The 18,279-nt window shown below is 36.2% G+C and overlaps 1 protein-coding gene across 2 annotated transcripts in view; it reads left to right on the forward strand.

Annotated features, from left to right (window-relative positions):
• Window positions 1-18,279, forward strand: part of EPC2 (enhancer of polycomb homolog 2) — a 107,143-nt gene that overhangs the window by 34,030 nt on the left and 54,834 nt on the right. For both annotated transcript variants that reach the window (XM_084893036.1, XM_084893037.1), the window contains exon 2: window positions 4,151-4,310. In XM_084893036.1, coding sequence (XP_084749162.1) covers window positions 4,151-4,310 — 160 coding nt within the window. The remainder of the gene's footprint in view (window positions 1-4,150; window positions 4,311-18,279) is intronic.

The raw sequence follows: 18,279 nt of genomic DNA on the forward strand, positions 1-18,279 counted from the left end.
CAGTGTTTTGTGGTTTTTTCATGTAGAGTTCTTTCATCTCCAGGATTAAGTTTATTTTCTAAGTATTGTTCTCTTTTCAATGCTGTTGTAAATGGGATTGTTTTCTTAATTTCCTTATAGATTGCTCATTGTTATGTAAAAAAAAACCAACTGATTTTTGTGTGTTGACATATCTTGTAACATTGTTAAATTTATTAATTCTAATTTGTTTATTAGTTGAGGTAATTTTTTTTTTCTGTTCTTAGTTTGTTGAGTGTTTTTTCTTTCCATGAAAGAAAGTTGAATTTTTTTAATGCATTAATTGAAATGATCATAGTGGTATTTGTCCTTCATTCTTTTATTATCGTGTATTGATAAATTTTTGTAACTTGCATTCCAGGAATAAATCCCACTTTGTCATGATATATATAGTCACCATACTCTACTTTACATCCCAGAATTTTATTAACCTTGTAACTGAGTTTTATACCTTTTGACTACCTTAACACGTTAAACGCTGTATCACTATACTTTCAGTGTCAGTCACTATACTTTCTGTCTGGAAGACAAAACAGGCTGGGTGCTTAATATGTTAACCCGTTTCCTCCTTCCTTTACCCTCCTCTTTGCAGTATTTTTGTGATTTTGGTATTGGTAATATTGGCTTCATAAAATGACTTTGGAAATTTCCCCCTTTCTTTAATTTTTTAAAAATATGTTTTCATTTATTTATTTTAAGAGAGGAAGGGAGAGAAACATCAATGTGAGAGCACAACATTGATTGGCTGCCTCGGGCATGTGCGCTGACTGTTTATCAAATTTGTGACCTCTTGGTGCATGGGATGATACTCAATCCACTGAGCAACAACATTATTATTATTTTTTTTTTTTTTTTTTTTTAAGAGTTTAAGGATTGTTGTTAATTCTTTCACCAGTAAAGCCATCTGGCCATCAGCTTTTCTAGTTACAGGTCTGTCCCCACTTTTTATTTTCATGACTTAGTCTTGATAGGTTACATGTTGCTAGAAACTTATCTGTTTCTTTTAGATTACCCAATTCATTGGTGTATAATTAATTGTTCTTGGTGGTCTCATGATTCTCTTTATTTATGTGACATCATTTTTAATATCTCATTTCTGATTTCTAGTATTTGAGTTTACTCCCATTTAGTTCAGTAGCTAAGGGTGTGTCAATTTTGTTGATCTTTAGAGAGAAAAAAATTTCAGTTTCATGGACTTTTCCCCCCTATGTTTTTATTTTCTATTTTATTTACTTCTCTAATACAGACTTTCTTTTGCTAATTTACATTTTGTTTGTTCTTCTAGTTTCATGAAGTGTAAAGTTAGGTTGTTGATTTGAAGTCTTTTTAATATAGATAGGATTTTAGTGCTATAAACTTCCCTCTTAATATTGTTTTTGCTACATCCCTTAAGTTTAATTTTGAATTTTTGTTTCCATTTGTGTCAATATTTTCTAAAATCTCTTGAAATTTCTTTTTTATCTTTTGGTTGTCCAAAGGTATATTGTTCAATTTTCATGTTCAGGAGTGGGAAAAATTGGTTTACAATTGAGGTTACACAAAACAGATTATTGTTGTATTATTTATTAATTATTATATTATTTTCCATATGAACAACTGTAAACCTCTTTCCTACCTGTGCATTTGTGAATTTTTCAGTTTTTCTGTTACGGTTGATTTCTAGTTTCATTCTATTGTGATTGTAAAAGATACTTGGTATCATTTCAGACTTCTTAAATTTGATAAAAACTTGTTTTGTGTCCTACGTGTGATCTTTCCTGGGAAATGTTTTGTGAGTACATGAGAAGAATGAGTATTCTGCTATTGTTGGAGTATTCCATTAAGTTCAGTTGGTCTGTAGTGTAGTCTAAGTCCTTTTTCTTTTCTGATATTCTGTCTGATTGGTCTTGAAATCTCCTGTTTGGTAAAATTCTGCTGTAAATCCATCAGATCCAGGACTTTTGTTTGCTGGGAACTTTTTAATTACTGCTTCATTTTCATCAGTTGTTATTGGCCTATTCAGGTTTTCTGATTCTTCCTGATTTAGTTTTAGATTTGTATTGTTTCTAGGAATTTGTTCATTTTTCCCAGGTTGTCCAACTTGTTGGCATATAAATTGTTCATAGGATTTGCTTACAATCCTTTGTATTTCTGTGGTGTCTGTTGTTACTTCACCTCTTTCATTTCTGATTTTATTTGGGTGCCCTCTCTTTGTTTCTCAATGAGTCTAGCTAAGGGTTCATCAATCTTGTTTATTTTTTCGGACTACTACCTCTTGGACTCATTTATGTTTTGTACTATTTTTTTAGTTTCTATGTCATTTATTTCTGCTCTAATCTTTATTATTTCCTTCCATCTACTTCCTCTGGGCGTTTCTTGCTACTTTCTTTCCAGTTTGTTTCGTTTTAGGGGATTTTTAAACACCTTTAATCTTAATATGAAGGGGAATTCTTTTGGGGGGGGGGTGGATAAGATAATATAATTTTCCTTCACCAAGGTACAGCTGATTTGGGAATGGTCTGCTGTGGGTCAAGGGAGAGCGTATACATTAAATGGGAGGTGATTGAAAGTATTTTATAATCTGTGTATTTTATAAGAAATTTTTGTTCAACTTTTGTCTGTTGAACATCATTTTATCTTTCTTTGAATTATCCAGAATTTTTATTGTTGAAGTTTTTGTAATATAAATGCAGACAACACTTAAAAATCTGTGATAAAAATTATTTCTTGTCATTTGCATATTTGTAACTTGGTATTGGTGACAAATACCTCAATCACTTTAGCAAACTAGGGAGCAATTTTCTTGTAATTAAGGTGTTAAATTCTAGTTTATGAATATGTATATATTTAATTCTAAGAAATTCTGTTTATTAAAATTGTAATCATCTAAGGTGACATCTAAGTATGAACCACAAGTGTTAAAAGAGGGCAATGGCAATGTTTTCTCTAATTTTGTGGCAAATGAACTATTTATAATTGACTAGAGGCCCGTGCATAAAATTTGTGCACGGGTTGGGGGCATGTCCCTCAGCCCAGCCTGCACCCTCTCCAATCTGGGACCCCTCGAGGGATGTTAAACTGCTCTTTTAAACGGGCAGTCGGACATCCCTCTCACAATCCAGTACTGCTGGCACCCAACTGCTTGCCTGCCTGCCTTCCTGATTGGCCCTAACAGCTTCTGCCTGCTAGCCTGATCACCCCCTAACCACTCCCATACCAGCCTAATTGATGTCTAACTGCCCCCCTGCCAGCCTGTTTGCCCCCAACGTCCCTCCTCTGCTGGCCTGGCCACCCCTAACTGCCCTCCCCTGCAGGGTTGATCACCTCCAATTGCCTTCCCTTGCAGACCTGGTCCCTCTCAACTGCCCTCCCTTATAGGCCTGGTGCCTCCCAACTGCCCTCCCCTGCTGGCCATCTTGTGTCCACATGGGGGCAGAATCTTTGACCACATGGAGGCAGCCGTCTTGTGTGTGGGAGTGATGGTCAATCTGCATATTACTCTTTTATTAGATAGGATAGAGACCTGGTGCATGGGTGGGGGCCAGCTGGTTTGCCCTGAAGGGTGTCCCGGATCAGGGTGGTGGTTCCCCTGGGGTGTGGGGTGGCCTGGGCGAGGGGCCTGTGGTGGTTTGCAAGCCAGCCACGCCCCCCAGCCACCCAAGTGGAGGCCCTGGTATCTGGAATTTATTTACCTTGTACAATTGAAACTTCGTAGCCTGGATTGGAAGCCTGGGCCAGCCAGGACAGGTGGAAAGCTTGGCTAACCTCCGTTGCCGGGGGCAACCCTATCCTGCTCTCTCCAGCTCCGTGGCTGCCACCATTTTTCTTGGGATTTATCTTCTATAATTGAAACTTTGTATCCTCGAGGCCTAGACCAGCCAGGGTGTGTGGAAAGCTTGGCTTCCGTTGCTGGGGAAATCCAAGCCTCTCAACTGCTCTCTGTGGTCCGTAGCCATCTTGGTTGGGTTTATTTGCATACTCGCTCTGATTGGCTGGTGGGCGTGACTGGTGGGCATGGCTTGAGCAGAGTGATGGTTAACTTGCATATTACTCTTTTATTAGGTAGGATTCTTAAAACACCAAGTAAGATTCAAATATGATTATGCGTTAATGTTATTAAAACAACTTATGTTGCCTACTTTACATTTTCCAGGAACATCACTTACAGCGAGCTATTTCAGCACAGCAAGTATTTAGAGAGAAAAAAGAGAGCATGGTCATTCCAGTTCCTGAGGCAGAGAGCAACGTCAACTATTACAATCGCTTGTACAAAGGAGAGTTTAAACAACCAAAACAGTTCATTCATATTCAGCGTAAGTTTTTTTAACTCATTATTTTCTGTTTGTAATTTAAAATCCTTTCTCTCTCTTGTCCATAGAAATTTAAAATTTTTAATTTGTATATACTGATTAGTAGAAATGTAAAACATTAGATAATAAATCTCTCTGTGCTTATATCTGAACTTGGAGATCATTTTGAGTGTTAGTTGCATTTGGAGCATTTGATATTAATGTAGTGTAGGATTTTATATAGCACTAGTTTTTATAAAATTTTAATTCTGCCTCCTTGATACACTCATGTTTCTTTCCATTGTTATTAGTTAAGTGATAATTTCTTGCCTCTTTTAATAACCTCCTAATTATTATATTAATACCCCCCATCTCCTGATCTTAGCCTTTTCTAATTTATCTATTCACAAAATCCATTAGCACCAGAGTGTCTTTTCGAAGTGTCAGCCTAAATCCTACTGTTCTTTATTGTCTACTAGAGGCTCAGTGCATGAAATTCATGCACTGGTAGGATCCCTAGCAGCTCCTGGCCAGGCACTTCCTCCCTTCCCCCTGGCTGCCCGTCATCTCCAGCTGCTGGCCAGGGCCTCCCTCCCCCAGCCAGCTTGCCCCCTGGTCAACTCCCATAACTCCAGTTGAGGGGACAATGTGCATATTATACTTTTATTATATAGGATAGTAGGATTTTTCAACCAACTCCTCACAGACATGCTTCTGTCTTGTCTAATAGTGCATGCACACACACACACACATACGCCCTCAGGCAGTTTGTTAGAATAGAGATTCCAGCATTCTGTTTAGGCCTACCTGCCTAAGACTCTCTGGTATGCAACTGTTATAAAGAATGTTTTAGCAGTTTCTCAAGTAATTCTGAAACATCTTCATATTTATAGTCACAGGACTTTAAGATCTGTTTTTTTACGTAGATCCTAAGATGAATATTTTTTCACTTCTCATCTTTGAAATGAGATTGCATTTTTAAATTGTTATTGACCTGGATTGAAGTTTGGTTTAACTGAAGAAAATTTACATTTGTTTCTGCCAGGCATCTGAAGATACTTGTCAGTCTGAGAGCATTTTAAATTATTGGCTTGTTTGTTTTATTTATTTGTTTTTGTACCACACTGGTAACTTTAGTTCAGACTACAGACTTGTTTGGAGTTTAGTTCTCAGGGGGAGATTTTCTCCTTCCTTCCACATAAGTGCAAGTAGAGAAATGCTTTTCCTTTCTGTACGACCAGTTTATTTTCTGACCTTACACTGAAGTTGTCCCTTGTGTAGTGCATGCAGCTTTTATGTAGGAGTATGCTATGAAGTCTCCTAATAGACTCCAGTGTAAAGTTTTGGTTTTTTTCTTTTCTTACTATACATAAAGTCATGGTAAATTTGTAGTTGATGGTTTTTTGGTTTTTTTTTGTTTTTTGTTTTTTTGACAATATTTAGTAATAGCCAGATTCTTCATTTTGAAAACAAGCTACTTTGTGATTTATTCTCTGACAGCTCTGTTAACCTCGTTTTCTGTTGTTCTTTCCCTTATTCTCTGCACCATAGGGACTAACTAAAAATTATACACACTTGCCTTGCTTTACATTTCACAATTCCTTGCATGTACTATTCAAGTGTTCTTTCCCTTCTTATAGCTCATTTAAGACATAACTCACTTAAAAAGTTTACCCACTTTTCTCATTCTACTTATCTACTTTGCGTATCTCAGTATTTTGTACATACTTCTATAAGAGGATTCACCATATGCGTTGCAGTTATTTGTAGCCATTCTTTCTCTCTTTTTAGACTGTGAGTTCCTTGAGGACAGAAGACTGTGCTTTCTTTTGTTTTTGTATCTTTAGAATAAAGTGCATGGCTTATAGATGTTCAATAAATGGCATGTTTGTTGACTGATTCAGTTGTTTTTAAATGGCTTTTATAAGTCTGTTAGTTGTCATAACCATTTTCCAGAAACTTTTTTTTTCTCTTAAGCATTCAAGAAAAACATATTCAAACATTATTTGTGATCAGTTTCCTCTGTGTTCTTTCATTTTGAGTTCCATTAGCTTACTGAATTTGCCTTATCTTTGGATTAGGAGGGAGATAGCTGTTTACACGAGGAATTTAAAAAATTTGTCAAGCCAAAGTATATATTTTTTACTTTATTTTAATAACAGTATAGCCAGATAATAGGACTATTTGTAAAATCTATTCTAGGAAACCAAGAAGCAAGAAATTGGATGTAACTGTCCAGGTCAGGCCCATTGGATTCAGTAAACATTAATTTTGTATTGGTGTTTGTTTATTTTTAACTTCATTTCATTCTATTATTGTAATAAATAATTTGAATAAAAATAACAGTTATTTTAACCCTTTAGTCTAGGGGTGTCGAACTCAATCAGAGAAGGGGCCAAAATCTAAAATCCAGCCTAAATCGCGGGCCGAATGGTTTACTGAACAGTCATAAACTGACAATGTCATAAACTGACAGCGGAGTGCAGTGATGACAGCGTGGTGCGGGCCACATTGCAAGGCCTGGCGGGCTGGATTTGGCCCGCGGGCCTTGTGTTTGACACATGTGCTTTAGTCTATCAACATATATATTCTACATACAATGTAATTTTATACTATACATACAAATTTTTTATTCTGCTTTTCTACTGATGTTTTTTTTAAGTTTTTCAAGTTTTTATATTAATAGTCTCTTATTTTCATTTTCAATGTATACTACTTTTTTATCAAGTTGATTTTCCACAATTTATCTTTGTGGTTATTATTGGCTTTAAGGTTATCTGTAGTAAAATGTAATCTTTTGTTACTTAGGTGTTATTTTTTACAGGAAAGCTTAAAAAGTATTTTTTTTTTTATATAACTCCTTTTAAGTCCTTAAATGCAAGAAACTTCAGATAATATTGCTCTGGAGTTTTTCTTCTTTAAATGATAGATTTGAAAGAATCCCCATTAGCCTGGCTAGAAAAAAGACATTGCAAAATTGCCACAGTAAGGTGGCTAGTGCAGGCCTATCTTATCTTGTTGCTTGCCTGGGCTTTGGCAGAAACCTCTTTATGGTCCTGCTCTAGCTTCATGCCTTCCGGTCCGTGGTCCACACAACCACTGTTATAATCATTACCCATTTAGAATTTTTCAAAGACTCTCTGTTGTGAATAGGATAACATTTTAACATTTGTTGTGCCTGTCCATCCACAGTTACCTGTGTGTTTTTTCACTGTGACACCAACTTTACTGAAATAACCTTTTATAGAGAGTTTCCTTCTCTTGACTCTAAGCTCCTGAGGAACAGAAGCTTCAACTCACTCACCATATAGTCCCTATAGTCACAACACCCTACACCCCCAATTCCTGTCTTCATACTTTCATCTACAATAATGAGCTCCTTGCAACTCTCTGTTATGTCTTATTTTCTAATGCCTCCATGCTGCACATAGCCCTTTACTTGTCTCCTCCACTTGTTAAAATATATAACTAGTTCTCCAAATCTCGTCTTTAGGATTACCTTTAAGAGCCTTTTTCTGACCCCGTTAAGTCTTTGGCACTATTTACCTCAAGCTCTCCTGTGCCATGTTTCCACCCTCGGTGTGGCATTGACTGCTTTCAGTTGTGATTGTTGCCCTCTGTTGCTCAAAGGGCATAATGCTCATTGAGAGCTGGGGAATTTTTTCTTTCATTTCACTGCCTAGTATAGTACCTAGCATGTGGTTAGGTATGTAATTATTTGCTGAATAAATAAATGAGTGAGTGAATGGATGGATAGTGTGGATAAAAGCATGCATAATAGGGCATTTTTTTTTACATCCATCTTGTAGAACTCAAAATTGTATGCAGAATCAAATATAAGAATAAAATTATTGGTGTGTACAGTGAAATTGAGAAATCTGTTGTGTGGAGAATAGGGGAAAGGATATGTAGGGTAGCACCCTCTTGTTATCTGTTAGACAAAGAGGGGAACTCTCCCAAAGTAAATTGAATTCTGCTGTTTTGGATCTGTGGCCAAGATCTTAAACTTCGGCAAAATGCCTGTGTGTATACCCTACTATATACCTCAGTATACTTGAAGCTGGCTCCTTCTCGGTCTGATAAAGCTGACCAGTGTATACTGGGAAAAGAAGAAAAATCCCACTTATTTAATGTAAAGTGAACCTGTCTAGTGCATTCGATTTTTAGCAAAAGGGAGACAGATGTTGGCCTAACACCCAGCTTCAATCTCATTATCTTGGAATGTCCTTTTCTATTTTCATGAAACAAAAATGATGGTAATTGACCCTTAGTACTGGCAGGACAAGCATGTTTTGATTAGAAAGAATTGGAAAAGATCCCAAATGAAGAGCATTGTTTTGTTTATATAGTAAAACTTCTTGGTGAAAAGCATGCATTGTAGGAAGATCATTTTCTTGTAAAAATGTCACTAGGATATGTATTAAGTCAAATTGAGCACAAATCCTATTAGATGACATCACACTTTTAAGTAAATGCTAAAAAAAAGTCACAAGTACAAGCTGATTGTATCAAATTTGTGGAGAATCACATTCCAGTGAGGCTGGATTCCAATTTGGGATAATTAGAGGGATTATAATAGGGACATTTAGCAAGGCCTGCTACTGAAGGTCCACATTCTGATAGGTACCTTTAATTAGTTTCCTCTCTTCTCAAGAATGAGTTGACCCTCCTAACTTTGGATAAACATGTGAATGCAGATCCTAGGGCTGAAATGGTCGACCATTATCTGGGTACCTACTAATCCAAGAAGGAGGAAGAACTCCAGAACTCAGAAAATATTAAATATTAAGATAATGCAAGGTATTTTGGGCAAAAACAAAATAGTCATTTGGCAGTCTGGGATAGAGAGACCAAAGAGAAATTTGGGTACAAGGAGAGTACCCCTTGGGCCTATATGCATTTATTTATGTCCACGATGAAAAAAAGTTGTTTGAGGTGATTGAATAAATAATATATTAAAGACCAGGGTTAAAAGAAATCATGGAGAAAATAAAGATAGTATAGTAAGAGGTAAATTTGATGCATAGTGTTACATATTTTAGGCATGATGTAATTAATAGACAGCAAAAAGTAATGCTGGTCTTTAGGTGCATATTTCAGTGCTTGTTTCCTGACACTGAAGCATTCAGGGCCACACAAAGAAGATACTATGATATAACACCTGATTGTGCTAACAGGAGTTGCCAGAATTAGGCCTCCAACACATTCACTTAGAACTAGCATCTCCAGGAAGATTCTTCAGTGACAACACACACACTGCCCTGAGAGTTGACACCTTTTAGCATCTTACCTATCACCCTGTCTGTCATAAAAGACCAAATTTTCTTCCATCTGATCCCAGTAATATAATTTCATGAACTGCCTATGTATAAAAATATTTTCTCATATGCTTATTTCCTGAAAATTTTAATAGATTAATTTTCCCCCCTACAATTATGGGTTAAAAGCAATATAAAATATTTAACATTTACTAATTTTGCCCACATTCCAGTGTTTTACATATGTTAACCAGTTAATTGCCACACGTCCAAAACGGAAATTATCCCCACACCCTATGATATTTTGAATATAATTTAAAAAATCATCTGACTTTGGAGTTGAATAAAGGATGTCTTCTTGGTAGGTGCTTGGCTTGATTATTTCTTTATCTGATGCCGTTTCTGGGGATTGAATTTTATTTGCACAAAATCGCCATACGATTTTGAATTGTGCATTGGGCTCCTAGTATAATATAACAATAAATTCATTAATAAAATGATAATAATTTTCAGTTCTATGGAAATATCAACAAAAGCGAGCATGAAATAAAAATAAACCTTCAACATGAAAAGCCTCAAAAACACTCAATTTTGTTGATGAACCAAAGACGAAATCTATTAAAAAAAATAATGAAGAATGTACACCATGTTTACCATTTTAGGTATGAAATTCATGAAAACATAAATCTCAACTGTCTCAGTTCATCTCTCTTGTGTCTGAGTGGCAGCCCTATGTATCAGTATTGGAATTTCTTCCATATGTGCGAGGATATTTACAAATTTTCTTTACAAAACGAGATGTAACTAACAAGTCTAATTTTACAAATTTTCTTTACAAAACAAGAGATGTAACTAACAAGTCTAATTTTAAAATTGGGCGACCAGAGCTGATAAATGAGGTTTGCGGCTATAGACGTGCATGGCATGTTGGAAAGGTCCGCCACTTGCGTCTATAGATCCTAATGGCTACAAAGGGTTAAAACACAAAGGAATCTTATGAGGCAGGTAATATATACACACACACACACACACACACACACACACACACACACACACACACACAGTATTTTGTTGATGTTGTTAGTGCTTACCAGGGAATATTTTTCCCATTGATTTTAGAGTGAGTAGAAGTAGTTGGGGGATAAACATCAATGTGAGACACATCAATTGGCTGCCTCCTGCACATACATGACCAGGGTCAGGATTGGGCCTGCAACCCAGGTACATACCCTGACCGGGAATCAAACCTGAATTATTTGGTCCTTGGGCCCACACCCTATCCACTGAGCAAAACTGGCCAGGGCTTTGCCTCCTTTTTAAAGGATTATGTAAGGGGATCAATATAGTGCAACCAGCAAGAGAGAGAGTCAGAATTAAAACTCAGGCCATCTAACTCTACAGGTGCCCGGTTTACTTATATATTCTACTCAGTCATGCCTCATTGTTATAAGATGCAAATATTGATGTGCATTAAAAAAATCCATTACCATTCATGTGTGGTTGATAATAGAATCAGCAGGGAGAATAAAATGTTTCTTTTTCTGATGGATAAGTTGCAGGATAGATGATAGGTTGTCTGCTGATAGAAAAGGGAGATCTGGATGTGAAAGACAGATGCAAACACCTGCTATGACATTTCTCTGGTTTGGCCTGGCAGAGTTGTTTAAATAGTGAAGACTGCTGTGTATGAGGATGAGAGAAGATGCCGGGAAGAGGAAAGAGATTGAAGAAAAGAGAGCCATTAGAGTAATAAAAACACATTTTATAATTTTACTTGTTAGTGTGGAGCTCCAGTAAAAGGGAGTGAATTTTATTAGCATTTAGAAAGGCCTCTGATCTAATATTTGTAAAAGCCAAAAATTATGAACAACAAATACATATCTATCAACAATTGAATCTAAAAAGCAAGTGAATTAAAAATTTGATGAACGGAATAAACTGGTGAATGTAATAGAATCAGGGGCATAGAAAGGGAGTGGACTGATAATTCTCAGGGGGAAAGGGGTGTGGGGGGTGTGGGAAGAGACTGGACAAAAATCGTACACCTATGGATGAGGACAGTGGGGGATAGGTAAGGGCAGAGGATGGGGTGGGAACTGGGAGGAGGGGGTGGGGGAGGAACAATTGAAATAATCTGAACAATAAAGATTTATTAAATTAAATTTTTAAAAAGAATACCCTGGAAGGATTTAACAATAGATTAGAAGCAGCTAAGGACTGAATCAGCAAATTAGAAGAGAAGGTAGAAAAATATACCCATTCAGAGCTGCAATTGGAAAACAATATTAAAAGCAGGAGTTTAAGAGAGCTTTGGGACACCATGAAATGTAATGTTTATATAATAGGGTTACCAGAAGGAGGAGACTCTGAGCAATGAATAGAGAACCTCTTTAAAGAAATAATGACAGAAAACTTCCCTAATCTGGTGAAGAAAAAAGTCACACAAGTCCAGGAAACACAGAGAGTCCCGATAAAGATGAACCCAAAAAGAATCATACCAAGACACATCATAATTAAAATGGCAGATATTAAAGACACAAAGAATCTTAAAAGCTGCAATAGAAAAACAAAGTTTCCTACAAAGGAGATCCCATTAGACCAGTGTTTTTCAACCTTTTTTGGGCAAAGGCACACTTGTTTCATGAAAAAAATCACGAGGCACACCACCATTAGAAAATGTTAAAAAATTTAACTCTGTGCCTATATTGACTATATATAAAGTAATTCTCTTGAATAGGAATCAAACACAAAGAAAGTATTTTATAATTACTTTATTATGAAATATTAAGTAAACAAAATAGTGAAAAATTATAAAATTCTTGTCTGCACCTACGGCACACCAGGCCGCGGAACAGCGGTTGAAAAATGCTGCATTAGACTGTCAGTTGATTTCTCAATAGAAATACTTCAGGCCAGAAGAGCTTGATATAAAGTATGCAAAATAATGAAAAGCAAGGGACTAAATCCAAGACTATCCAGCAAGGCTATCATTAATAATTAGAGAAATTGCCGAAACCGGTTTGGCTCAGTGGTAGAGCGTCGGTCTGCGGACTGAAGGGTCCCAGGTTCGATTCCGGTCAGGGGCATGTACATTGGTTGTGGGCACATCCCCGGTGGGGGGTGTGCAAGAGGCAGCTGGTTGATGTTTCTCTCTCATCGACGTTTCTAGCTCTCTATCCCTCTCTCCTCCTCTCTGTAAAAAATCAATAAAATATATTTTAAAAAAATAATAATAGAGAAATTGGAAGTTTTGCAGTAAAAACAACTAATAGTTTATTACCACCCAACCAGCAATTCAAGAAATGCTACAAGGATTATTGTAACATGAAAGAGAAGGGGCAGAACACAGGCATAAAGAGTAAAAATGGTAATAAGTATTAATAATACCCTTAAATAATGGCTTAAATATTCAAATCAAAAGGCAGGTAGCTGAATGGATAAGAAAATGTGATTGAGATATATGTATGTATATGTATGAATATGTATATTGATACAACAAAGAGAATAAACACTGGTAAACATGTACCCAATATAGTAGCACCCAATTATAAAAAAAAACAAAAGACAAAAAACAAACAAACAAAAAAAACCTCTGGGGGACTTAAAGGGATAGAGTGACAGCAATTTGGTCATAGTAGGGAACTTTAATACTCCCCTGACATCACGGGATAGTTCCAGACAAGAAGTCAATAAGGAAACAATGACCCTGAATGACACACTAGCTCAAGTGGATTTAATTGACAAATACAGAATATTTAATTCCAGAGCTGTAGAATATACATTCTCAAGTGTACTTGGAGCATTCTTAAAGAGCACAAGCAAGAACACAAATGAAGTCACTACACATTCAAGAGGATTGAAATCATATCAAGCATCTTCTTGGATCATAGTTGCATAAAACTAGAGATCAACTAAAATAAAAACATTCAAGCACATGGTGGCTAAATATTATTAAACAGTGAATGGCTTACCAATGAGATCAAGAAACAAAAAACTTCCTGGGAACAGATAAAAATGAGTGCACAACAATCCGAAATCTTGGGACACAGCAAAAGCAGTCCTGCGAGGGAAGTTCATAACATTACAGGCCTACCACAAGAAACAAGAATTCCTAACAAAGTAACTCTATAGCTTAAAGATTTAGAAAGAGAACAAAAAAAGCCAAGAGTAAATAGAAGGAAAGAAAAATAACAATCAGAGCAGAAATAAACGACAGAAAGACTAAAAAATATATATGAGATCAGTGAAACCAAGAATTGATTATTTGAAAAGATAAACAAGATTGATGAACCCTTGGCCAGATTCATTGAGAAACAGAGAGGAGACCCAAATTAAATCAGAAATGAAAGAGGTGAAGTAACCAGAGACACCACAGAAATACAAAGCTTTGTAAGCAAATGCTGTGAACAACTATATGCCAACAATCTGAACAACCTGGATGAAATAAACAAATTACTAGGGAAATACAACCTTCCAAAACTGAATTAGGAAGAATCAGAAAACCTGAATACAACTGATAACTGATGAAATTGAAGCACTAATCAAGAAAATTCCAGCCAACAAAAAGCCCTGGCCCAGCCAGCTTCATGGGATTTTACCAAATATTCAAAGAAGAACTAACACATATCCTCCTCAAGCTATTCCAGAAAATTCAAGAGGAAGGAACAATTCCAAACTAATTTCTCAAGGCCAACATTATCCTAATTAAAAAACCAGATAAAGAAACTACAAGAAAGAGAATTATAGGCCAATATCTCTGAGTGATAAAATCCTCAACAAAATATTAGCAAATCGGGTCCAGCAATATATTAAAAAGATGATATATCATTACCAAGTTGGATTTATTCTGGGGATGCAAGGCTGTTAAAATATTTGCAAGTCAGTAGATGTGATAAATGGAATGGGGGGGAAAATCACATGATCATATCAATAGATAGAGAAAAAATATTCTATAAAATCCAACACCCATTTTTTATAAAAACTCAACAAAGTGATACTAGAAGGGTTGTACCTCAACATAATTAAGGCATGACAAACCTACTGCTAACCTCATACTCACTGGGCAAAAACTAAAACCATTTCCCCTCAAAATAGGAATAGAACAGGAATCACCACTCTTATTCTACATGGTACTGGAAGTCTTAGCAATAGCAATCTGACAAGAAGAAAAACTAAAAGGCATCCCAATTGGAAAGTAGGATTTAAAACCATCATTAATCACAGATGACATGATATTGTGCATAGAAAACCTTAAAGATTCCACAAAAAAATCTAGATTTAATAATTGATTCCACCAAAAAATCTAGATTTAATAATTCATTTAATAATTGAAACCTTAAAGATTCCACCAAAAAATCTAGATTTAATAAAGATTCCACCAAAAAATCTAGATTTAATAATGTAGAAGGATACAAAATTAACACCCAGAAATCATTAGCATTTTTTATACCAATAATGAACTCTCAGAAGGAGAGACTAAGAAAATAATTCTATTTACCATTACAACTAAAATGTTAAGATACTTAAAAATAAACTTAACCAATGAATTAAAAGATCTTTACTCAGAAAATGATAGCATGTTGAAAAAAGAGTTGGGAGATATAAATAAGTGGAAGATTATACGATGCTTATGGGTTGGTAGAATCAACATCATTAAAATGTCCATAATACCCAAAGCAATTTATAGATTCATTGCAATCCCTATTAAAATACCAGTAGCATATTTCACAGATCTAGAACAAACTCTCCAAAAATTTTTGGGGAACTAAAAAAGACCCCAAATAGCAACAGCAATCTTGAGAAAGGCACAAAGTTGGAGGGTTCACAGTATCATATATCAAGCTGCATTACAAAGCCATTGTAATCGAAACAGCCTGGTACTGGCATAAGAACAGACATAGAGATCAATGAAATAGAATAGAGAACCTGGAAGTCAACCCAAGCCATTATGCTCTCATATTTCATAAAGGAGGCAAGAACATACAATGGACAGTCTCTTCAATAAATGGTTTTGTGATAATTGGACAAGTACATGTAAAAAGATTAAACTAGACCACCAACTTATATACAAGAATAACTTCAAAATGGATAAAATTTAAATGTAAGTGGTGAAACCATAAAAATCCTTCTGGAAAATGTTGGCAGCAAAAAAGCCAACATCTCAAGTAGCAAAATGTTCACTGATAAAACACATAAGGCAAGAGAAACGAAGGAAAAAACCAATGGGACTACATTAAAATAAAAGGCCTCTGCACAGCACAAGAAACCATCAAAATGAAAAGGGAGTCCATTGTATGGGAGAACATAATTTATATGATACATCTGATAAAGGGTTAATTTACAATATATACAAAAGTACTTATAAAACTCAACAAAAGGAAGACAATCCAATAAAAAAAAAAAAAATGAGCAGACGACCTAAATTGACACTTCTCTGAAGATGACACATAAATGGCCAAGAGATATAAAAAATGCTCAATGTCACTAACTTACCAGAGAGATGCAAACTAAAACAGCGAGGTATCACCTTATACCTGTCAGAATGACTACCATCAATAAATCAAGTGCTGGTAAAGATGTGGAGAAGAAGGAACCTTAGGACACGGCTGAATGGAATGCAGACTGGCACAGCCACTATAGATAACAGTGTGGAGTTTCTTCAAATAATTAAAAATGAAACTGCCATTAGCCCCAGTTCTCCCTCTTCTAGGAATATATCCTAAGAAGACACAATAATTAGAAAAAAATATATGCACCCCTATATTCATAACATTACTTATAATAGCTAAGATCTGGAAACAGCTTACGTTCCCCATCCTATATATGCTAATCGACCTTTACACCCTCAAAATGATGGTGCCCAGTCCCCTTAACCTTGCTGAGGCGGCAGGCACACACCTGCCTCCAGAGTTGCCCAGTCTCTTCGGGCCCCAGGCCCCAGGGCCTGCCTGTGGTGCAGATAAGCCTCAGATGGCAGCTGTCCAGCCACCCAGGGCCAGCTGAGGCTTGCATTGCCTGCAGTGGCAGCAGCAGAGGTACGGTGGGGGTGTCGCCTTCCCCTGACCACCAGGTTGCCTCCCATTCCCGAGGGTTTCTGGACTGTGAGAGGGGGCAGGTTGGGCTGAGGGACCCTCCTCCCTTCCAGTGCATGAATTTTCATGCACCGGGCCTCTAGTCAGTATATAAATGGGTAAAAAGAATTGCGATACAATAGCATACTATGCATCTGTAAAAGAGAAGGAGGTTGCCCTTGCTGGTTCCGCTCAGTGGTTAGAGAATCAAACTGAAGACTGAGCGGGTCTCTGGTTCTATTCCCTGTCAAAGGCATAAACCTAAGTTCCAGGTTCCCCAGCCTCATTAGGGGAGTATGTGGAAAGCAACCAATGTGTCTCCCTCACATCCATGTTTCTCTCTCTTTGTCTCTCCCTCCCTTCCACTCTCTAGAAATCAATGAAAAAAATATCCTAGAGTGAGGATTTAAAAAAACAAAAGGATCTCTTAGCCTTTGAGACAGCGTGGAGAGACCTGGAGAGTATTAGGCTACATGAAATAAGCCAGTCAGAGAAAAACGGGTATCACGTTATCTCACTTATATGTTGAGTCTAATGAGCAAAATAAACTGACAAAGAAATAGATCCAGATACATGGAAGCATGCAACAGACTGATGGGAGTGGGGTGGGGTGGGTGGAGGGAGTGGAGAAGGGAAAGAACTTCATGTGTATATGCATAACCCATGGACACAGAAAATAGTGGGGCCTGGGGAGGGGCTAGGAGTGGGGGTTATTGGGGATAAAAAGTGGAACATCTGTAATATTTTCAACAATAAACATAAATTTTTAAAAATTGTTTTCTCACTGACATTCTTCAATAAAGTCAAACTAATCAAAATTGTAGAAATATAAGACCACTTCACCCACTACCACTCCCCAATGAGACCTTGTTCAGAGTAGTTGTTTCTCATCACTGAGTTATTAAAACTCTCCTTTTTTTCTCTGATAAAAACTAAGAAAATAGGGTGTTTTGGTTTGTTGGATTTTTTTTTTGGGGGGGGGGGTTGTTTTTGTTTTGTTTGTTGCGAAGACATTCTCTATAATGAAAAGTAAAATGTTCATTGCAGAAAATATTAAACCATAGATAAAAGTTGTGTTTCCCTTTTCCCAAAAAAATTCCATTATATTTTATTTTTAAAGCTAGAATAATACAAAGAATTAGTTCCATATTTTTCAGTAGTCAACAGTAATTTGTAAGGAAAGCAAGCTAGTACTGAACATTTTTATTTGTTTACACTCTAAGGAGTTTTAGACCCATATTATTTGTTTTTTATATTAGTAAAATATGAATTTGTATATTAATAAATTAGTAGTCTGCATTAAGAAAATATAATTTGCATTTCAAAGGAAAAATTGGATTTTAGGCTTTTAAAAAAATTTAATAGTTCATTATATTCCACAAATGAGGGTGAGGGGTTGTTGCTTGGAGGGAGTGACAGGGAAGAGGTGAATGGGGGGGGGGGGGGCGGGAGAGACTCATGTAATAGTTTAAACAATAAAGAATTTTTTAAAGAAGTTTATAGTTATTTTTTCAAGAGCTAGTATGCAGTGAACTATTTTAGGTAAAGTCTTTTTTAACTCACATTTACAATCTCACCTAATCCAGCTACATAATCTTTTTGAGATATAAAGTTTGTAAGATGTCAGTATTTCTGTCCTTTCAGGGAATATATATAATTTTAGTT

Source organism: Pipistrellus hanaki (assembly GCF_964339955.1).
Source record: "Pipistrellus hanaki genome assembly, chromosome: 8".
Lineage (NCBI taxonomy): Eukaryota > Metazoa > Chordata > Mammalia > Chiroptera > Vespertilionidae > Pipistrellus > Pipistrellus hanaki.